Source organism: Lagenorhynchus albirostris, chromosome 7, assembly GCF_949774975.1.
Source record: "Lagenorhynchus albirostris chromosome 7, mLagAlb1.1, whole genome shotgun sequence".
In the NCBI taxonomy this organism is placed as follows: domain Eukaryota; kingdom Metazoa; phylum Chordata; class Mammalia; order Artiodactyla; family Delphinidae; genus Lagenorhynchus; species Lagenorhynchus albirostris.
Genome location: NC_083101.1, coordinates 5,232,126 through 5,254,116, shown reverse-complemented (window position 1 = coordinate 5,254,116; position 21,991 = coordinate 5,232,126). Strand labels below are relative to the sequence as shown.

Here is a 21,991-nt window from a genome sequence, read left to right as displayed (position 1 = left end):
TCACGGCCCTCGTGAGTACCAGTCAGTCCACCAGGCTCCTTGGCTCCAGGCTGCTGCCAGGCGGCGTCCTCCAGGAACACGGGCAGTGCTGGCCTCCTGGCCCCCGCAGAGATCGCTCTTCCCTGAGTGGCTTTGCTTCTCGACAGTGACGAGAAGCAGCGCCGCTTTGGGGATTGCCACCTCGGCCTGGTGAGAGCCAGGCGGTAAGCGGAGGGAGTGAGCTGCCTGAGGCCTGCTGAGCACGTCTCGTTTAGAATTAGAGGCTTTGGTGGGTGGTGACGATCGTTGCTCGGTGTCGGCTCAGTGCCCAAGCCTGGCCCGGGATCAGGGCACGGGCAGACGCTGTGCAGCCTGCATTCCTCATCGTGCACAGGCCACGCCCCAGCATGCTGAGGAAGACCGCTTCCCACCTTCCAGCCTCCTTAGAACTCAGGGCACCGAAGCCTGGCCTGTAATTAATCCGTACCCCCAAAGAAGGAAGCACAGAAGAATGCGGGTTCTTTTAGGTGTCCATCTAGACTAGCTTTCTCGGCCCCAGATGCCAAGACTTGGCTTTGCTTCTGATTTCTACCCCAGTAGCTGGGCTGGCGGTAGGGCGAGGCCTGGGCTCCTCTCTGGTCAGTCTTAGGAGAGGAGCAGAAAGTTCTGCAGCCCCTTTCTAAGCATTCCCCCTTCTCCCTCTCCTTTCTGTAGCCCTACTGGGTTTGGCACACAGTGGGAAAGGACAGAAGTATCAGCCCTGGGAAGGGGCTGGGGAGAGAGCAGTTTTCCCGTGGGCTCTGCCGTAGCGGTGGTGCTGGGGCAGCCTCCACACGGGCTTGCAGAGCGCGCTACCGCCAGCAAGCGGCTTCTGCTGAGTGGAGGGGACGCTGAGAGGCAGTGACAAAGATCAGGGCGCTGTGCTTGTGTGCGTGCTGTGCGTGCATGTGCAGTTTTTCCTTCTCTCTCCTTCCCCAGCCTCTGGTCACTTCTGAGCTAACGAGACCCTCCTTCCTTTGTAGGTCCCCGGATGACACCTTGCCTGGAGGTCTCGGCTGCAGCAGTGGGAGCGGCCACTACACGCTGGAGCGGGCAGCCCATGCCACCTCTGACATCCCTGAAGCCTCCTGTGAGAAGGCAGAGAAGGAGGCCCAGCTGGCTGCCCAGAGGGCAGGCGAACAGGGAGAGACCATGAAACCGTTTGACCTGAACTATGGAAGTGAGTGTCACCTCACATCTTCAGGGGAAGAAGAATCCGGGCCACATGGGGAGCCGTGGCCGCCTCTGTGGGTTGCCGGGTTTGCCCTTTCACTGAATATCTTAGCTTCTGGGCACGTACTGGGTTAAGAGCAAAACAGAAAGGATTCCTGCCTTCATGTCGCTCACAACCTTGCTGAACCCCCATAACAGCCCTGCAGTGTCCCAGTTTTAAAGATGGGGAAGCTGAGGCCCAGAGAAGTTGAGTGGTTTGTGCAAGGTCACACAGCTGGTTAGGAGCGGAGCTGGGACTTAAGTATGTCTGTCTCCGAAGACTGTTTTCTTAACCGTAGCCTCTTTGATTTGAGGTAACACTGTGTTAGAGGGGCCGTGAGAAGGGTGTAGAAATCATAGCTGGGTTTCCTAGACCCTGGTGAATATGCTGAGGCCCAAGCCAGCTAAGAGCCTGGCCTCTGAGCTGAGCCGGTCCTTAGAGATCAGGTGTCTGTAGGGTTGGGTTATTCTTGGTTCCCAGTAAATGGAACCACTCAACTGTCTTTCCTTGTGAATCTTGGTTCAGATGCCGGCGTTGAAAACTGCGGATCCAGCCCCGGAGAGGAGGGTGAGGTGGGCTCTGTGGTGGGGGAAGGCTTCATCGAAGTCCTGACCAAGAAGCAGCGCCGTGTGCTGGAGGAAGAGAGGAGAAGGAAGGAGCCAGCCGTGCAGGTCAGGGCGCGAGGCGTGGGCGGGGCCGGGGCGGACGGGGCTTCTGAATCAGGCCCAAGACAGGAGAGGAAGAAGGCATGTTTATTAAACACGCACTGCCTTCCAGGGCCCGCTATCCCCGTGGCTCCACGGCAGCAGATGGTGTTAACCCTACTGTCCGAGAGGGGGACTGGTCCGGGGTGACCCCCGCCGAAACAGGGCCGAGCAGGACGCAGGCCTCCATCAGCCCCGAAGTCCATCCTCCTTCCACTGTGCTCCGGCCTGAGTGGGACGAGATTCATCACCCTGGGAGTCACGAGGGTTGGCGACTCTGTACTTGAAACGGAGTCGGGGCCGAGCACTGCTCACTTGCCCCGCAGTCCCAGGTCACAGCCCACCGGTCGCTTCCGGGGGCGGTTTGGTTGGCACTGCAGTTCCCACGTGGTTGAGTCTTGGCTGACGCTGAGGTCTGGCTGTAGCGCCGCTGGCTGTAGCGTCACTGGAGCAGTTTCCAGGGGTGTGGTTCTGGTGCCTGGGATAGTCTTCCTGGGGAGAGCTTGTTATCCTTCACGTCTGAGGTCGAGGCTGGACCGCATCACCTTTCTTCTCCTTAGGTACCTGTCAAAGGCCGAAATCTTTCCTCTCGTATTCCTCCTCGGTTTGCGAAAAAGCAGAACCACCTGTGCCTGGAGCAAGGTGATGGAGCTGTGCCTGGCAGTAGCCTGGGCACCGAGATCTGGGAGAGCAGCGGCCAGGGTAAGAGCTCGGGGTCTGCGCCCAGCCGCTCGGCCCACGGCCGCCTCACAGGCTCGGGGCCTCTTATTAGGGAGCATCCTGCTTTGGGGCCGTGAACGCAGACGGAGCATTACCTGTTTCCTGGCTTCCTCTGCTGAGTCAGGGTGTTGGATGCCATCTTAGCACCACGTGCTGCTGCAGCCTCTGAACAGATGTCAGATTTTCTCTGCCTGAGATTTGGTGGAGAGGAGAGCATTCCATATCCAGTGATGGGAAAGGATGGCCCCCACCCCCGCCCAGCTGAGGTCGCTCGGGGAGGTGGCTTGACTCTGCCTACACCAATTATCCTTCCTTCTTCCCTTGAGGAAGAGCAGCAGACGACTGCTCAGAACAGGAGTCCAGAAGCTTTCCTGTCTGTGCTGTGTGCTCTTTCCTCAGCAGAAGGAAGTTTCTGTCAGCTCCTCCCAAATGCTGTCTTAGGTTTGAAACCAGACTAAGGTGGCCTTTACCTTTTAGAAAATTTGTTTCCCTGAAAAAATTTCTTACCCAGTGCTATTTTTCTGGTAATTTTTCATTTTATAATACAAAACCATTTTAATTGAGCAGATCCTTCTTGAACGCCTGCTTTCGGCAGGGCCCTGCAGGGTGTACAGGGGGAGCTCGGAGAAATCATCCATTTGCAGCTCTTTTATTACAAGCAGCCGAGGCTTCCAGAGTGAAGTGACAACCTCAGAGCCATGTGACGAACACCCAGGAGCCTAGGTTCTGGGCCTGGTTCTTTCAGTTTTACCTCATGGCCTGTCTTCACGTTCCTGGTTAAAAGCTTGCTTCCAGCACAGTGCAAAATAACAGGGAAATAGGCAACTCTGACTGAAAGTACGATAATTTTTAATAAAATTTTGATCGGTCAGTTTGGTTGTGAGAGTGGTGGGTGTCATGGTATAAATGCCCAAAGGTACTTACCCGCCGTGTTGCTCAAGCAGAGTGGGCTAACTCCGGAGTCACGCTCTCCCTCCAGGATTCCGCAGCATCTCATTGGTTGCTCGGACCAGGGGTCTGTGGGTGACTTCAGAGGGCCCCTGGATCTTAAGAAGAGCATGTGAGATTTCATATGCACACACAGGGTCCATGGCTTTTGTTGGGTTCTCAGGGTGGTCTGTGAGCTAACAGAAGTTGAGTAACATCAGCTTCAATTTTTCAGAGACTTGTAGAGGCGCCAACGTGTAGAAATAAGTGGTTTATGGCAGAAAGCTTCACTGCAGCAGAGGTAGCGATAGAGCGTTCTAACTGGTGTGAGTGAAAAGTTGCTGGTGTGTTTGGTAGGGCACATTGTCAGTGAAATCACAGGAAGCACGTTTACCGAGATCCGCCTGAGGATGTTGGGAAGTCGGGTGAAGGTATCAGACCAGCTCCTCTTTCGCTAATGGGTCGATTGCGGTGGGAGCGGGGGCGGCTCAGAGACTTGGGTTTGTGTGAGCGGCGCCTGTGCTTGTATTTCTGGCTTGGTTGTTCCTCTTCGACGTCCTGACTCTCTGTCTCTTCCTCCCTAGCAGCCCTCCCCATTCAGGCCTCGACCGGCGACTCCTGGGCCAAAGCCGCCACTGCCTTTGCCGGCACCGAGCCCGGCTCTGCCGAGGTGAGTGGCCGCCGGGCGTGTGCTCACGTCCGCCGCCGTCCCAGAGGCCCGCCCGTGCTCTCCCTGGCCGGGCAGTGAGCCTGGCTCGTCACTGGTCTGCAGTCTTGCTTTCGGATCTGCGGGAGGGGCCTGTGTGGGAGGGAGGAGGAGCGGAGATGGCCAGGGAGCGGCACCCACCCTGGGTAGGCGGCGTGAGGGCCTCTCCTCGGCATCTGGCGGCGGTCACACGCGCAGTGGGTTTGTGGTCTCCGTCCAGGGCCCACGCGTACCTGTGATCGTGGGCTCGGGCCGGGAGACGTGTCGAGCGGCCTGGGCTCTGACCCTCCCGTGTCCTGCACAGCAGGGCTTTAAGAGCAGCCAGGGAGACAGTGGCGTTGACCTGAGCGCCGAGTCTCGGGAGTCCTCAGCGACCTCCTCGCAGCGCAGCTCCCCGTACGGCACTCTGAAACCCGAGGAGGCGAGCGGGCCTGGCCTGGAGCCCAAGGCCGATGGCCACAAGGAGCAGACTCAGAAGCAGTCGGAGCCGAAGGTAACCTAGGAGTCTGGCTCTCAGGGGCCGGGCTGGGCGGAAGGGCTGGTATCTTTTGTCTTCTTTGCCGACTCCTGGTCCCTTGGCAGCTGGAGATCAGGGTCATTTCCAGGCTGTGCGTCTCAGCTTCTCTGCTTTTCCATCAAGGATTCCGAACAAGGCTCAGGACAGAGCAAGGAGCACAGACCAGGCCCCATCGGCAATGAGCGGTCTCTGAAAAACAGAAAGGGCTCCGAGGGGGCTGAGCGGCTGCAAGGGGCTGTGGTCCCCCCTGTCAATGGGGTGGAGATTCACGTGGACTCTGTGCTGCCAGTGCCCCCCATTGAATTTGGAGTCAATCCAAAGGTGAGGCTTTGATTTGTTTTCTTCTACCTGTGCCCCAACTGCCACCCCGCACCTTTGGTGCTTGGAGAGGAAGGGGGGAGCTTAGGGTGGGCTCCTAGAAGGAGCGGGGACATGGGCGCTGGCAGTGCTCCAGGGGAGCGTTGGCGGGTGGCTTTGCAGGTGAAGAGGTGCTGTGAGCTACGTTCTCCGTCTCCCTGGGACACCAGGCAGGTTCTCAGGCCGAGCAGGGAGCCAGGCAGAGAGAAGGGGGCGGCCTCCTTTCTAGGGCCTTCGGGAAACATCTGGTCCTCTTGGTCATGTGGTGAACGCTGCTCAGTGGGTGTTTGAGTTGCTGAGACTGTGGATCACAATAACGTGGGTCTCTGACAGAAGGTGAGCCACAGTGATTTCTGTGGGCTTTGTTCCCTTTTTTTTTCCAGGACTCTGATTTCAGCTTGCAGCCCGGTTCTGCCTCTGGTCCCGCGGGGAATCCAGTTGTCAAACTTCAGGACGCGTTGGCCAGTAATGTAAGTCTGTGCTTCCACCTCCAGCTCTGTCGTCCCCGAGCCAGCAGGCCCTGGGCAAAAAGAGCCTCGTGAGGTGTTCCGAAACCAGAGGGGGCGAACCAGCCACGGCTCTGGGGTTGGGCGGACGTGGTTTGAGTCCTGATGCTGTCTCTAGCTAAGTTACACGTCCTTGAGCAAGTTGTTCCACGCTCTGGTTTTGTGAACTTAAAATGGGAGAATGTAACTCCTAAGGTCTGGTTTATCTGGCACTTTGTGATTTAAAACCTCCCAGGTTCTGTGGTCGCACATGTTTGAGAATGCTGCACTAAACAGGTTTCTTTACTCTGAGGTTTCTCAGAATCCCCGTATCGTGCTGGTGGGCGCTGGGCACTGCAGGAGGAGGGCCTAGCAGTTGCATTTCCGAACATGTGTTACCAGGACCTCTTTTTCACGGTTTTTGGGGAGGGGGCTGAGACAGGACCTGGTATCTCCATGCCACGTAGCGGTGCCTGCGTACTGGCAGTTGGCGGCCCTGCTGGAGGGCTCGGGGTGCGGGGATGAGGGAGGCTCTCCACGGCCTTCTTTCGAGAGAGTCGGTGGAGGCAGCCATTTGGAGGGGTCTCGAGTGCACACGACCAAAATGGAAGGCGCGTTTGGACACGTCGTCTCGCTTTCTCTGGGCCCGTCAGTGTCCCGTGGTCTCCTTCCCCTTCAGGCTGGGTTGGCACAGAGTATTCCCATCCTCCGGCGCGATCATCATATCCAGAGGGCCATCGGCCTCTCCCAGATGTCCTTCCCCACCGCTGACCTCACTCTGAAGGTAACACTGGCCCCGAGCAAGGCGGGGCCACCAGTGCCTTGGCTTGTGAAGGGGCAGGAGCGGGCGGCCCCGCCCACCTCCCCGGGCTTAACTTGTGCTGTCCGCTGCCTCCCGGACGGTAATTTTCGTCTCCCCCACCTCCTTGCTTCTGAAGATGGAGTCTGCGCGCAAGGCTTGGGAGAACTCACCCAGTTTGCCGGAGCAGAGCTCTCCAGGAGGCACTGGCTCGGGCCTGCAGCCCCCGTCCTCCGGGGGAGCCTCCAGCGGGGTCACCTACAGCTCCTTCGGTGGGGTCTCCATGCCCCCCATGCCCGTGGCCTCGGTCGCACCTTCTGCGTCTCTTCCAGGTATCTCCCCCGCGCGCCAGCTCAGGGAGCCTTCTCCATTCACTCGAGAGAAAGGCTGGATTCTCAGCCCTGAGTACCACCCCCGCCTTGACTTAAGGAGTGTGTAGAGGGGGGCGTGTTCTAGGCTGGGGGTCGTAGCTTCCCATGTGCTCAGGTCACCTGCCTCCTGGGCTGGGAAGCAGGACCGTGCGACTTTGGTGAGGCTCTTCCATCTCCTGCAGAGGGGACTGATCAGAGACTTGGCTTTGGGTCAGACCGTGCCGCATGAGCAGCTCTCTGAGCTGTGCCCCCTCCTCCGCGACATCACACAGGGTGACGGTGGCCCTGGGTGGGGTCGCCACGCCAGTGAGACGAGCTCACGTCTGGGAAGTGCTTTGTATCAGCTGAGCCCAGTTTTATCCTGTCACCATCCTTATCACTATGTTGGTGCCCCAAGGGAGCCTGTGGGGGTTTTGAGGGCCTGGCTGCCAAAGTCTCAGTGATGTAATTCCAATAGATCCTTCTGACCCTCCACTGTGGACTCAATAGCAGGGAGATGAAGAGGAAGGCGACTGAGAGACCCAGGCAGCCTTCCTTTATAACGAACCCCCCTGGCCCCTGTGTGCGGGGCCGTGGGTGAATGGGTGAGGTGGGAAAGGCAGGCTGCAGCCAGCCCCTCTTCCTGGGCCCTGGGCCACGCAGGAGCACAGGGTCAGCAGTGCACACACTCCCTCCTCCCACTGATTCCCAGCACCTTCTGGAACAGTGAGACTTGATCCTGTTTCACCCCCTCGGATTCTGTTTCCAGGCAACCACCTGCCACCTCTCTACCTGGATGGCCATGTGTTTGCAAGTCAGCCCCGGTTGGTTCCTCAGACGATACCTCAGCAGCAGAGTTACCAACAGGTGATGACAGCGAGCCAGGTGGCCCCGCGCGGGGGTGGGGGAAGGGGTGCAGCACACGGTGTATTTACCTACCTTCTTCATTTATTTGTTCGTGGTGTGTCTCATTTTTTGTGCCCCTCGCGTTAACGCTCAGTACCTGGCACGTATGGCAGCCAGTCAGTATTTACTGGATGAGTACATGAGAGACGAGGAGGAGGATGGAGCTGAGTGCTCCAGGCTCTGCTTAGCTTTCCCTTCTCGAAGCGCTCCTGTGCCCTAGCTGGGGAATTCACTGAAACGGAATTCTCTTTGGTGATCAGGTATCCTTCTGATGAAGAGAAGAAAGGCCTAGACTCCCAGGCATGGATGCGTTAGAAAGAGGTAGTTGTAGAAGCGAGCAGGTGTTTGTTTTTACGCAGAATTGGCACACTTTCTGTGCCGCGAGGGGGTGCTTTTTGGAAGTCTTCCTCCTGAAGCTGGTGCTGGGCCTTCCTAATCGTCCTGCAGCCCCACCGACCCGTGTGCCCGCACAGACCAGGATGAAGTGCTGTTTTGGGGACGGAGGACTTGGCCTGTCCTGATCTCTGTTCATAGCATATTCTTAAGTATTACGTTGTTTGGTTTTGCAAGACCTCGCTCTTCGCATAACTGGATCATACTGCACGTGTTTTTCTTCTTCACGCACGTTTTCCATCCACCGTTGCGTTTCTGAAACCCACCTCTGTTGATACGTGTAGCCAGTGTTTCCACCACTGTACAGAATCCAGTATAGGGATGTGCCCTGCTTTGGGATTGCTGCCAGTTTTCTGCTTTCTCCCAAGAGTGAAGGAAGCACAGGCAGGACATGAGTTTGCATCGTGGGCGGTGTTGGCTGCCCGTGGAGAAGGGCGGGCGGGGGTGGGAGGCGGGGGTGAGCGTCAGCCTGGAGGGCAGCGCGATGATGGCCTGGCCCGCCGTCCACAGGCTGCCGCTGCCCAGCAGATCCCGATTTCCCTTCACACGTCTCTGCAAGCTCAAGCCCAGCTCGGGCTGAGGGGCGGGCTCCCCGTCTCCCAGTCTCAGGAGATCTTCAGCTCCTTACAGCCCTTCAGGTGAGACGCCAGGACTTGGGGGCTGGCAGCTCGCAACAGGGCTTTCTGCCTTCCCGGCCTGTGGGCCTTTGCCCTTTGCCGGCTGCTGCTCTGCGCTGCCCCGCTTGGGGGCGGGTGTGGGCAGGGTGTGGCCCGGCCTTGCCCTTGCTCTCTGTGTCCTCCGGCCCCCTCCCTGCTCTCCCGCCTCGCCGTACCTTGCCGCCTCTGGCCCACTCTTTCAGTGTCTCCTGTTCTGTGCTGTTCAATCCAGTGATGCTCAAACCGTGGGCCCGAGACCAGCAGCACCGTCTAGGAGCTTGTTTAAGTGCAAGTTCTCAGGGCCCATCCCAGACCTTCTGAGTCAGAATCCCTGGGGGTGAGCCGACAGCCTGTGTTGGAGCGATGAGCCCTGCGGGGATTCTGAGGCATGCCCACACGTGAGATCAGCTGGTGCAGTCGTGCACCTGCCCCGACCGTCTGTCTGGCTTTTGCAGATCTCAGGTGTATATGCACCCCAGCCTGTCACCGCCCAGCACCATGATCCTCTCCGGAGGCACAGCCTTGAAGCCCCCCTACTCGGCGTTCCCAGGCATGCAGCCCTTAGAGATGGTGAAGCCCCAGTCCGGCTCGCCCTACCAGCCCATGAGTGGAAACCAAGCCCTGGTCTACGAGGGCCAGCTCGGCCCGGCCGCCGGGCTCGGCGCCTCCCAGATGTTGGACTCCCAGCTCCCGCAGGTCAGGAATTCACTCACTCCCACCTCAGAACACAAGGTCTCTTTTCTTTCTTTTATTTTTTTCTTAATTTTATTTATTTATTTATTTTTGGCTGTGTTGGGTCCTAATTGCTACGCGTGGTCTTTCTTTAGTTGCGATGAGCAGGGGCTACTCTTGGTTGCAGTGTGCGGGCTTCTCATTGTGGTGGCTTCTCTTGCTGCGGAGCACAGGCTCTAGGTGCGTGGGCTTCAGTAGTTGGGGCACGCGGGCTCTAGAGCACAGGCTCAGTAGCCGTGGCACACGGGCTTAGTTGCTCCGCGGCATGTGGGCTCCTCCCAGACCAGGGCTCAAACCTGTGTCCCCTGCATTGGCAGGCGGATTCTTAAGCACTGCGCCACCAGGGAAGCCCTAGGTCTCTTTTCTTCACGATCGTTTCCCCTTGTATCTGCCTCGTGATGCCCACTGACTTACATGCTGCTTGTAGCCACTGCCACCAGTCCTTGGGCTGCCAGACCAGGGTCAGCGGCTCCACCTCCTGTGAGCAGTCCCGAGACTGGGCTTTCCCCGAGAGCGAGGGCGCCGCTTCTCCTGCAGCCTCTCCGCCCTCCTGCTGTGGCCGTGGGGGTGGCTGCGTGTCTCCTCTGCGTGCACACGCGTGCTTCGAGGCCACTCTCCCTGCCTGCCCCTCACACCCTGGCTTTGGAGCCCACCCCGTAGACTGTACCCCCGCTGGCCCCCGTGTGCCACGGGCACCACGTTGCTGAGTCCGTGTCCGGTCCCACATCCTCCTCCCCCCGACCCGTGGGTGCATTAGACGGTTCTGAGGGTCACTCCCCTCCTTTGGCCCGTGGCTCAGTCTCCAGCACGTCTCCCGTTGTAGTTCTCAGGGGTTTTGGTGTCTCTGTAGGTGACCCCTCACCCCCAGGTCTCTGCCCCCAGTTCCACGGCCTCACCACCAGTGCCTGCTTGCCTCCAGTCTGGACTGGTCACTGCCAGTCGCTGTACCTCTCCCGTGGTCTCGGGCCGAAGGGTCCTACCTGCTCACCACCTCTGACTTTTCTCACTCCCTCCATCTAGTGACCCACGTCCAGCCACCTTTTAATTCTCCCTCCCCCATCCCTGCCCCCCGCCCCCTTCAGCAGAGCCGCAGACAACTTCCTAGTCTTTTTTGGTTTTTTGACCGCGCCGCGGCACGCAGGATCTTAGTTCCCCAACCAGGGATCGAACCCGTGCCCCCTGCAGTGGAAGCGTGGAGTCCTAACCGCTGGACCGCCAGGGGAGTCCCCCTCTCCTTGTCATTTGCACTCAGCTCCGCCCCGCCCCTCCCTCCCTCCCTGTGCTCACCTGGGTTAAACCCTGGCCCGCCTCTGCCCGGCTTCCTGAGGCTGGCGGGAAACGGACCCTGTCAGACTGGATTCAGATTAAATACAGCCGCCCTCTGGAAAGCCAACGTTTGGGCACCTCCCCACCCTCCTCATTGCCTTCTCCCCCACCGTGATTTTGCATCCTGTGTCGCCAAAGAAATGAGTCGTAACGAGGAAAAGAGAACATCTGCAAGCTCCCAGCGCCACGTCTCCGAGCCTGCGAGGGGCCCTGGGGTGAGAGCGGGCAGCCCATCCTCTCCACCCGCCTGGGAGCTGCTCCAGCTAGCGTCCTCTTCCCGCCATCAGCACGTAGAGGTGCTGCAGTGCTGCCGTCCGGCTGTGAGGGTCCTTCCGCCACATCCCCAGGCAGCCCAGCCTTTCCTCGTTTTTTAAGAAACAGAACGCTTCTTTAGGGACACCGGCAGATTCCACGTTACTGAACCTGGCGGTTCTTCACCCTCCTCCTACTGACCCATCAGTAGCATTTGACCCAGTGGTCACTCCTTCCCCCGAACCACGCTCTCTGGGTTCCGAGGACACTGCTCCTGGCTTTCCTTCCACCTCCCTGAGGCCTCTTCCCGGTCTCCTTTGCTGTTTCCCCGTTGCCTCCCCAGGCAGTAACTCGCTGTGCCTTCTGGGCGCCATCCTCGGGCCTCTTTCTAGACCTGTGGCTCTAAGCCTGACCCAAATCCAACGCTTCCTGGTTCTCCCGAATTTCTGTCTCCTGGACCTGAACTCAGACCCAGTGGGCTGCCCGTCATCTCTGCTCAGGTCCGGCATGGGGCATCCCTGGATCCCTGCTTCCGCCACGCCCCCGCTGATTCGTCACATCCCGGCAGCCCTACCTTTGAAAAGTATTCAGAGTCTGGCCCTTTCTCTTCCCCTCCACCCCACCCCCCACCCCCCACCCCTGCGCCCAGCTGCTGCTCTCGGCTGCCAGTTTGTTCTCAGCACAGCAGCCAGGGCGCCTCTTTAAGACTCACATCGGCTCACACCGCGCCCCATGCCAGCGCTCCAGAAACGCTGAGCCACCCCTACCTTCTTCCCGCACCCAGCTGTGCGCAAGGAGGGGCCCGGGCCTTGAGGTCCGGCTGCCCCACGTCTCAGTGATGCCATTCCAATAGGTCCTTCCGATCCTCCACTGTGGACTCAGTAGCAGGGAGATGAAGAGGAAGGTGACCGAGAGACCACAGTTGGCCGGCCCGCCCGCCCCGTCCCGAGGGTATCCTGGCCCACCTCCTTCCCTTCTCGAACCTCGTTCTGGACTTCAGGAGAACAGGCTTCAGAAGGCTCCAAGACTGCAGGAACCCTAAACCCCAGACCCCAGTTGTTTTCTGTCACCTTCGGAGGCAGAGCATGAAGTAGTCTTGCCTTTTTGTGCTGCGAAAAGGGGCACAAGGATACCCCTCCTGTGTAGCTCCCATCTTTGGGGACTCGCTTGGACACTGCTTCCTGAGAAGGCTTCTAGACCTTCCTGACCTTTCTCCCCGCCCCCCGCCCCCCAACACGCACACGGGGTTTGCCGCCCGCCTTCCACACTTGACACCCGTAGCTGTCCTGCTTATTTTCTAGCCGTCCGAGTTCTTTTCTCACCAGCTAAGGCTTGCCCCCTACCACTGAGAGTATGCAGTCTAGGGTGATCTCTGCTGTGTTCTATCCAGAATCTGTCCTACTGTGGGAAGGCCTTGCTTCCTTTGATCTGCAATGAGAACGTGAGGTGGGATGCGCGGTTGCTCTTGGACGCGTGTGTAAGTGGTGGCTTGTGGCCGCCTCCCCCTGACTGTCCCTGTTGTCCAGCAGCTGACGATGCCGCTGCCTGGCTCCCAGCTGCCCCTGCCTCGGTACGGCTCTGGGCAGCAGCCCCTGCTCCTGCCGCAGTCCATCCAGCTGTCACAGGGGCAGAGCCTCTCTGTCGGGGCCCCCCGAAGAATGCTCCCACCTGGCTCCCAGCCTTCGGTCCTTAACACCAGCAGAGAGGTGAGGATGACTCCGTCTTGCTGTGGCCCTGGGGTGGGGTGGGGCTCCCGTCTCGGAGACCCTTTCTGGCCAGTCAGGAACCACTGTTGCGGGGGCGAGTGCCGGCGGTCTGGGACGCAGGCTCCGGGCCTCGCCACACCGCCGGTGGCCCACTCGTTGCCCAGTCCTCTCAGTCCCGTGGCAGGAAGCCCTGGTCACGTGTTACTAACAACGTGAACAGGCCTGCGTGAGCAGGGCGGGGAGGAAGGTGCCTGCGGCTGAGGTCTGGGGGCCGAAGTCCTTGCCAGCTCCCGGGGCGCTGCAGAGGGTGGCCTCCGGGGCAGAGAGGGCCCGTTCACTGCGGCCAGTGCTCAGGGGTGGCGCACAGTCTGCCCCCCAACCCGTGCCAAGGGAACAAACACACGTGGTCGCTCCTGCCTCCAGCCTGCACTGGAAGGCCAGGCGTGCACGCTCCTTGACGAGATGCCTCTCTGTCCTGAAGCCCTCGTGGCCCCCACTGGCTCTGCCCAGGGTGGTTGGTGGCGGGGGCAGCTGTCCCCAGGGCGTTCCAGTGACAGCCCATCACTTCCTGGTGTCTTTAGTCCTCTCAGATGGAGATGAAGGGCTTCCACTTTGCCGACAGTAAACAGAATGTTTCTTCAGGAGGCTCCATGCCATCACCGCAGACCTACAGGTAAAGAGACGCCCTGGGGGTCGGATGCTCACAGCTGAGCCCTCGCTGTGGAATCGCGGGCCCAGGGAGAGCAGCGCAAGGGCACTGAGGCTGGGTCGCCTTTGTCAGCCTGTGTGTCACCGTGAAGTTCCAGTGCTGGGACACAGGAGACTCAGGAACTCTGGGGCATGGCTTTGCTTTTAATCATCATCATAAAATGTTCTGGTATGGGAGAACTTTCTGGAAAGGCAGGGAAAGGAAAGGCTCATGTTATAATAGCGTCAGGACAGACCCTGGCTACTAACAGCTTTCTCACCAGATGTTTTTTTAAAGATTCACTGGCAGAGAGGGCAGATACCCTGGAAGTGGGGGGCGGGGGTTCCTCTCCTGGGGCCACATGTCCCTTGAATGGCCTTGTGACCCCACCAGGGCTTGCTGCTGCTGGGCTCGTATGGCGAGAGCTGTACCTTCTTTGCCTTCTCAGGATCTGTCTCCGCCTCCAGTAACTGTCCCGGGTCCCTTGGCTGGATTCAGAGGGGGGCTTTGTATCAGTCACGATGTTGAGTTACAGTTGACCCTTGAACAACGCAGGGGTTAGGGGCGCTGACCCTCCATGCAGTTGAAAATTCAAGTATAACTTTACGTTTAGCCCTTCGTGTCCACAGTTCCACATCCGAGGACTTGACCAACTGCAGATCGTGTAGTACGTGCTTACTGAAAACAATCCACGTGTAAGTGGACCCATGCAGTTCAAACCCGTGATGCTCAAGGGTCAGCAGGGCTTAGCGTGTTAGAAAGTCAGGGAGCGTCTGCTTCTGATGGCTCTCTCACCCGCGGAGAAGTGTGCGGCTGGGGAGGCAGCACACGGCGCTTGGCCCGAGGGTTGGCACAGTCGACTCTTGTTACATGTGGGAGATTCCTGGAGATTCCTCCTGTCTGCACATGAGTAAAACAGGTGTGCGTGACCCGCAGTGCCCTGCGCGAGGCTGCCGGCGTGGCTGAGGGCAAGGTTGCCTGCACGGCCGCCCGCCCTGCCCCGTCGCGCTCAGAGTGTTGAGGCCGAGTCCTGCCCCGTGGTCATGTCAGTCCGTGCTCCAGCTGCATTTCCCGAGAGAGGGCTTTTTGTGAATTTCCCCCCGTGTCGTTACTTTCCTGTTCTTATTCCCACTCTCTTGGCTTGACTTACTTTTGTTTTGCTTTCCAACCACATTTTCCACATAGGCCAAAATAACAGACCTGTAAGAAAAATATACATGGACAGCAGCGCCAAACCATGGGTGTGATTTGGAAGGAAAAAGGAAGCTTCAAGCATAGAGAGAGGCTGTCGATCCCCTGCTGCCCCAGGCAGGTTTTAGCCTCCTCTGGCTGCAGAGCCTTCCTCAGAGGCAAATCCGGAAAGGGACGCTCACATAACAAGAGTCGCCTGTGTCCGTTCACTGTAGGAATGGCAGCAGCAGTTTTATTCTGTGGAGAATCTTTACAAAATATAAGCCTTACTTAGTAGCCTTTGTATTGCTGGTGTCTTAGTGGGGTTGGGGAAATTGGTATATTTTTACAGTGCAGTGTTGCCTGACTTTTCTGGAAACAGGGCTTCTGAGGCATGCCCTGTCAGAAAGGCGTTCCCTGGTCAGCTACTCGGGGGGCGTGCATGCCCGAGAGGGCTTGCTGGGGAGTTGGGGTGCACCTCGGCACAGGGCCTGAGCGGCCCGTGGCCCCCGGGGGAAAGTCCTGTAGAACTTCGCACACGTAACTACCTAACGATTTTGACCCCAGGATCTTTTTTCCACGTAGCGCCTGATTAACATCCCTGGGAGCTAGTTGTCTGGTCGGTGGAACACATTTAGAAAGATGTTCTCCATTTTTGTTATTTTGGTATCTCTCTTTACCACCCCTACCCTCCACCCCACAAGAGAAGACTGGACAGATACTCAGCATAACTCACGCATCAGGTTTGTTCGTTTGTTCGTTCGGGTTTTTTTTGGCTGCGCTGTGCGGCTCGCAGGTTCTTAGCTCCCCGACCAGGGATCGAACCTAGGCCCCCGCAGTGGAAGTGCCAAGACCTAACCTCTGGACCACTAGGAAATTCCCTTTTCTTTTTGAAGTCTAAACTCCTGTTGGAGTTTAAGTTCATTTTTGTTTCTTTTCTAATTTTTTTTTTTTTGCTGTGCCACACGGCTTGTGGGATCTTGGTTTCCCACCAGAGACGGAACCTGGGTCCACGGCAATAAAAGCACCGAGTCATACCCACTGGGCCGCCAGGGGATTCCCTCGTGTCAGGCTAATAGACCTTTTGTCTGGAGCGTCATGTCGGTCTAGACCCTCCAAACCTGAGAGACAGTTGGTGTCCGTCTGTCGTCTTGACCGGTCAGTGTCTGCCCGTGGTGGGGACCTGGCCTCTGCCCCTCAGGTGTGTCCCCATGAGCTGGGTTGGAGGTGCCAGGGCCCAGTGGCGACCCCCTCGCCCCCTGCGCTCTGGCTGTCTGGGTCTGTTTCCTCTGTTGGAGGCTTGACTCCGTTTCTGTGGTGACGCGTGTGTTCTCATCCCCTCCTTTGGTTTTTTCAGGCCTAGCTCTGCTAGCCCCAGTGGGAAGCCCTCTGGATCAGCAGTTAACATGGGCTCTGTGCAGGGACACTACGTTCAACAGGTAGAAGATGGCTTTCCAGACCCTCCAGCCCCGGACGCTTAGGCCCGTCTCCAAGTGCCAAAAGAGGAGGGACTGTCCAGCCGTTTGCGTGCTCCTCTTAGAGAGACGAGCCCTGGCGCTTAGAGCATGGCGTGGGAGCCGGGGAGCCCGAGCCCCCCTGGAGAAGGCACTTCTCCTCTTGGCGGGCGTCTGGGTCCTTCCTTGTCCGCAGAGAAGGGAGGGTGCGGGTTCCCCTGAGGAGGTGGTGCCGGAAGGTGGACTCTCCCTCCGCAGCCATTGGGCTGTGAAGGCGCTGGGACCCGCTTAGGCCCGTGGGTCAGCTCTAGAAGCCGGGGGTGTGCGTGCGCGTGCTGGCCTCGTAAGTGCTGTGTCTCGTCCTCGTCTTGGCCGGGTGGGATCCAGACGGAATGACGTTTCCCCGTTTTATAACGAGGCGGGTCTCTCGGCGTCTTGGCCTTCAGTGTGGTTCTCTTCACTCCTCTCAAATGTGACCAGGCTCCAGAGCTCAGGCTCGTCAGGCGGGGGTGTTAGTAAAACAGCGCTCCTGGATGGTGGAGCTGGAAGCTCGATTGTTCATTTCACATCTCCTAACGTGGTTCCCCGAGGGTCGCTCTTTGAGTTGCTTGGACTGAGCTTCTAGAGCCTTCTTCAGAGCTCCCCCCACTGTATGAGGGGCCGAAGGCAGGCTGCTCACTCTGCGACACACCTCACTGTGCAGAGCTGCAGAGTGACGGGACCCTGACCGCGGCTCTGGAGGTCAAACTAGGGGCTTGGGGAAAGGTTTCCACACTGTGGGAGTCGGGGAGGGTGGAAGATCTGGGAGACCAAGTTGGGCGAGAGGCCCTGCGCCCCCTCAGCACAGTCGGGAGCTCTGAGGGGCGTGGGGTGCACTGATTTGAAAAAGGTCCCTCCAGGCGGCCTTGGGTGTGCCGCCTGCAGAGGCCCCTGGGCAGTGCAGAATGCTTCCCGGAGGACCCGGGGTCCTCCCACGGCTCCGAATCACTGCGCTCAGCGCCCGTGGGAGGGACCAGAGCAGCCTCATGCCAGCGTCCTTCCCAGGCCAGTCACTTCTGAGTTTGGTCCTTCGACCGAAGGATGGGCTTCTTAGGGTGGCTTTCCTCTGACTCAGGAGCAGGAAGCGGGTGGTGGGACCGCGGATCCTGGCAGGTGTGTCTGCGTAAGGGTAACTTTCTTTGTCCCCATCCGTCTGTCCAAAGGCAAAACAACGAGTGGATGAAAAGCCCAGCCTGGGAGCCGTGAAGCTGCAGGAGGCCCCCTCAGCCGCTTCCCAGCTGAAGCGAACTGGAGCGATCAAGCCCCGGGCGGTGAAGGTGGAGGAGAGCAAGGCCTGAAGATGCTGGGCCTGGCCTGCCCGGAAGGACTGCCGCCCCTCGACCTCGCTGCCACCGGACGCTGGGGAGTCTCCCAGGTGGATCCACCGTCCACCGACCTGGCCCGGACTGCGAGATCTCCCTGCTCTCCTCCACTCCTGAAAGCTCCGTTGTCCAACCAGCTTGCACCCGTGGATCTGTGGCATTGACCTGCTTGGCTTTAACACGAAAAAAACAAAAAAGCAAATGACTCCATTCCCGCCTCCTTTGCGCCACGACCGGTGGAGTGACCGAGCCGTCGTGCCGTGCAGATTAACCCCGCCCTCCCCTCCTCATCCTGCTTCTGGCGGCCAAGGCGCCCTCCACCGAGCTTCCTTCCCTCCCCGCTTTCCGTCCCCGGGCACAGTGGTCTGGCAGCAGGGCCGTTTTAGTTGAGGCTTTTTGTTCTAAAAAGCAGCTAAAGGTTTTTACAAAAGAGAAAGGAAAAGAGAAACACAAGCTTCGTCTGTAAGAGCTGGACTTTTATATGTTCTTTGCCGTCCTCTCCCTGACCCCTCTTCTGTTGCGGTAGTTTCTTTTTAACCTCTCTCCTGTTTCATTTGATACATCACTGCTGTGATACCTTAAGAGGTGACGCGTAGGAACGTGTCCTCTCCTGCTCTCTGTGTCTCGGTTGGTTAACCTTTGAGGTTACTTGCAAAAAGAAGTGGTGACTTAAGACACCGCTCCTGAGCTTGGGAAGCGGTGGTGGGAGGGAGGGGAGGGGGGATGGCGTTTTAGTCGGGAAGCCGCTGGCCTGGTGACCACAGCGACTTCATGGGCGGCCCGGCCCGGTGAAGTTGACGCCGTTTTTAGCATAAGAATTACACAGAATTTCTGTCTTGAACTCTTCAAAACTGGTGGGGACACTGACCGCTGGGCACCTGAGGTGAATCATGGAGATAGAAGGCCCTGGCATTTTCCAGTCTGGCCTGGACGGTGCGAACTGACAGCGCCAGCCCCCATCAGTGTCTGCTTCTGGGACTCCAGCGCCCGCGGGGCCTGATGTTTTCCCACGCGCTCCCTCCCCTCCGAGCTTCCCTCGTCCTTCCTGAGCTGTCCTTCCTGAGCTGCCTCCGTGTCTCTGGGTCCTCCTGTCCCTCCACCTCTCTCATAGCTCGTCACTGGAAGCCACGCACTTCCTCTGTGGTGACGGACGCGTGGACAGTTGTCACTAGAGACCGTGCACTTCATCCGCGTGGCTGTGAGCGCATGGACGGGGGTTTGGTTGGGTCTGCGACAGAGGCGTGAGCTCTGGGAGGCTGCTGGGAGGGCTTCCTTTTTTCTGCTCCCAGCAGCAGACCCAGGCTGTGGGGACAGAGAGGCCTGAGCTGGGCAGTGGGTCTCTTCAAGGACAGAGCAGTGTCCAAGGGGAGGATGGGTTGCAGGGCTGACGGTGACTCCCAGAACAGCCTGGGTAGCCTCGTAAGTCTGCAGAGCTGCCTTTGTCAGAGTCTGTGTGAGGCATTTTATGCTAGGCTTTTGTTTTTAAGATAAGAATTAGAAGGAAATCATCCCAAATTCTGTCGTTCCAAGGAAAGGCGAGGGGAAATTTGAAGTTTTGCTCACGCTCTTGGGAGTAACTAACGCGCCATCTACCTGCCGTTGCTGGCGGGTCCAGGGAAGACCTGCCTCGGAGAATGGGCAGTAGGCGATCGGGGGCGTGCCCCACAGAGTCCACCCGCAGTGTCGCCACAGGTGTGTGACAGTCACTCGGGCAGTGGCTCTAAGCTCTGTCCAGTGTGGAACACGGGGAAAGAAGCGCCTTAGGAACCGCCGAAGTCACTTGTTGCTCTTCAGTGCTTTAAGGAAGTGGGGGAGCAACAGCCTCCTGGCAGAGGGTGCAGGGCTCCTCCGGCGTCATCCGGGGAGGCCGGTTTTCCTGAAGGATGCTTCGCTGCTTGTTCGATAGTGTTCAGCACTCCCTCCTTGCCTCCACCCTCAGGCCTTACTTCTCACTGGCTTTTTTTTTTTTCCTCCTTCATCCCCTGACTCTTTACTCGGAAGGCCCTTCTTGAAGGGCTGCCCACTGGCTCACCTGCTCTTGTCTCCCTTCCCCCGCGAGTGCCTAGCTGCCGTCCCCGCACCCAGCCGCCCTGACTGAGCTCCTCTCCGCTCCAGTCGCCCCTGCAGAGGCCACACACTCACTCTTAGAAACACGGCCAGACCCCTCACACCTAATTCCAGTGCACATTGTTTGTCAAAAGGAAAAAAGGCTTTCTCATTTTGAAATTGAACAGGACAGTCCTGGATGCTGTTACAAACTCTCAAGCTGTATGCTTCAGGTGAACCTGCCATCGGAGTGACGGTACTTCCTGTTTGAGAAAAAATAAAAACGAAAGGGTCACCTGTTATCCAGCCCTTTTCTCTACCCCTGTATTTCCCCACCCCCACCCCCCAATAAAAACAGAAAACACTAGAATTTATTTATATGTATTGATGTTGTAGGTCTAGGTGAAAAAAAGTAAATGTTTCACTGCTCTATTTATATATAATGTCTGAATTATTCTGTGCAGGAAAGGCCAGGAAATTGCATGTGAAGTTCAGTGCGTTTACCACCTTCGTGTGCCCAAGCTGCAGTCTCTTCCCCGCTGAGATACAGATTTTAAATTGAACTCTGGAGGCAGAGGGCAGGCCTTGGGCCCAACCAACACCCCGTCCCTTCCTTGGTCTGATGAAATGCAGTTTTTAGTGCAGAGATGTCTTAAGGTGCAATCTCTCTCCTCTTTTCATGTGCTTTTAGAGCCAAGCTCAAGGTAATAGGACTTAGGGTCATATGTTGCCTTCAAATCCCCATCCTCAGAGTGCGTGTCCATGCCAAGGCCTCTGGCAGAAAGCCTTGGGCCTTTGGCGGGAACAGGTGGAGACTAGCGCTTAACCTTTTCTGGGGGTGGGGGTGGGGTGTCAGGGTCTTCTCGCTGAGCCTCTGCCTGCTAAAATTACCCTCCCTTCCCATGCTGGCCGCTTTGCCCTGGCCCGCTGATGGTGCAGCCCGTTGTTCAGCAAGCCAGTGTCCTGCAGTATGTCCAACATCAGTTAGCGGGGTAAAAGCCAAGAGCATGGGTTCATGTGTCCTTGTCCACCCACTGAAGACTTCTTTGGCATGTGTATTTAGTCTGGTTCTCTTTGCTTCCCCGTTTTAATCATCATCATTATGGTTTTCAAACATGGGATTCATATGCTTTTGGCTCTGGGTTCCTTCAGGGGGAAAACTAAAGTACGACTATTGCACATTCAGAAAATCTGGTTGGTCCAGTTCCAAAGCCACGGTCATTCCAGCCACTGCCAGGGGATATTGGGGCATCTTGTCATTAAATAACGGGCATCAGTTCTCTCCGGCTCTGCCCTCGCCCTCCTGTCTTCTGGACCTGCTTTCTGGATGGTTGATGAGGTTGGTGACTGATGGTCAAGGGCCGAGGAGGCCAAGGGTGCACACGAGGGCACGCCCAGAACTGGCCTGCCGAGGCAGTGTGTGGCCAACTGCTGAAGCCCCCTCCCTGCTGTGTGGTTCCCCTCCACCAAGTAGCTGCATGTTGCCTCTCAAATCTGCATTTGTCCCATTTCTCCTGCAGAGCTAGCCTGGGTTAGAAGGTCTGTTGGAAATGGCCTTCGGCAACCAAGGACACTAGGGTACTTGTTTGTACTGTTCTGTGATGACTGGGAAATGCAGACTTCCAGAAAGCCGGCTCTTCCTGTTTGAAAAGTGAACTGGACCTAAGACGAGCAGATCACCCGGACAGGAATGGCTCAGTGTTGGGGTCAGACACTCTGTCCCCCAGCCGTGCCCTCCACCGGGACCACCAGCGCATATTTGACTAGTGATATTAGAACCTGCTGTTCACCATTTCTCCATCCCAGTTAGGTGGTCTCCAAGATGGTGCAGTGTCCCCGGGGCCCCGTCTTCAGCATGCTACAAAGCCTCGGGGTGGAACTTTCTGTTAAGGCTCTCTGTGGATGACTTTCTTCCATTGTGTAAAGGGGTTCCTGTACTCCCAAGCTTTTGACCTCATGCCTTGCATAGTAATAAGGGTTCGGGTTTTTTTTGTTGTGTTTTGTTTCCTTTTGTTCTTATTTTGGCCTTTCCTCTGTGTCTTTTCACGTAGACCAGATATTTGAAAGGGCAGACGATGGCTAAAGGTGTAACGTGCAGCTTGTTTCTACGTTGTCTGGGGGAGCTTCTACCTTGGATGGGAAATGGAACCGTGGATCCAGCAGGCCATGGTGGCACACTCACCCCTCACCCTTCCCTCCGGTTCAGTACCTACGGTTTCTCCTTTCAAATATGTGATTGTACTAGCTCTTTCCATACGAAAGATTTCTCCGTATTTAAATAAAAAAAAAAGTAAAAAAAAAACAAAACCCACTGAAACTGAACATGCTTTGTCAGGTTGTGTGTCCCTCGACTCTCTCATTTGACTGGAGACTTAGAGATGGAAGAGTTTTCCTTTTACGTGGAAGATAGGAGTGACTGGGCTGAAGTGCCCTACTGCAATGTGAGGGCGAGGAGGGGGTGAAACCCGAGGTTAAGGTGCATCGTCCCAGTGGGTGGGCGTTAGC

At 57.5% G+C, this 21,991-nt stretch overlaps 1 protein-coding gene, 2 non-coding genes and 1 pseudogene across 7 annotated transcripts in view; 3 read left to right on the top strand and 1 right to left on the bottom strand.

Moving 5' to 3' along the window:
- Positions 1-19,856, top strand: part of PRRC2B (proline rich coiled-coil 2B) — a 58,739-nt gene extending 38,883 nt beyond the window's left edge. Inside the window, exons 16-31 of one of the 5 annotated variants that reach the window (XM_060154021.1) lie at positions 1,002-1,198; positions 1,757-1,902; positions 2,496-2,637; positions 4,170-4,252; positions 4,596-4,781; positions 4,929-5,126; positions 5,546-5,632; positions 6,327-6,431; positions 6,586-6,778; positions 7,566-7,663; positions 8,606-8,733; positions 9,207-9,447; positions 12,591-12,767; positions 13,349-13,440; positions 15,983-16,064; positions 17,282-19,856. In XM_060154021.1, coding sequence (XP_060010004.1) covers positions 1,002-1,198; positions 1,757-1,902; positions 2,496-2,637; positions 4,170-4,252; positions 4,596-4,781; positions 4,929-5,126; positions 5,546-5,632; positions 6,327-6,431; positions 6,586-6,778; positions 7,566-7,663; positions 8,606-8,733; positions 9,207-9,447; positions 12,591-12,767; positions 13,349-13,440; positions 15,983-16,064; positions 17,282-17,416 — 2,290 coding nt within the window. In that variant the 3' untranslated portion in view covers positions 17,417-19,856. Of the gene's footprint in view, positions 1-1,001; positions 1,199-1,756; positions 1,903-2,495; positions 2,638-4,166; positions 4,253-4,592; positions 4,782-4,928; positions 5,127-5,545; positions 5,633-6,326; positions 6,432-6,585; positions 6,779-7,565; positions 7,664-8,605; positions 8,734-9,206; positions 9,448-12,587; positions 12,768-13,348; positions 13,441-15,982; positions 16,065-17,281 lie in introns of all 5 variants that reach the window. The other 4 variants (XM_060154020.1, XM_060154023.1, XM_060154024.1 and 1 more) reach the window with 4 other exon arrangements.
- On the top strand, positions 7,252-7,337 carry LOC132523948 (small nucleolar RNA SNORD62). The gene has a single exon (XR_009541719.1). It is a non-coding gene; the product is annotated as a small nucleolar RNA SNORD62 (small nucleolar RNA).
- LOC132523949 (small nucleolar RNA SNORD62) lies at positions 11,892-11,977 on the top strand. The gene has a single exon (XR_009541720.1). It is a non-coding gene; the product is annotated as a small nucleolar RNA SNORD62 (small nucleolar RNA).
- Positions 19,857-21,018: 1,162 nt separating the features above from the next.
- Positions 21,019-21,741, bottom strand: LOC132523127 (uncharacterized; annotated as a pseudogene).
- Between the last annotated feature and the right edge of the window lie 250 nt (positions 21,742-21,991).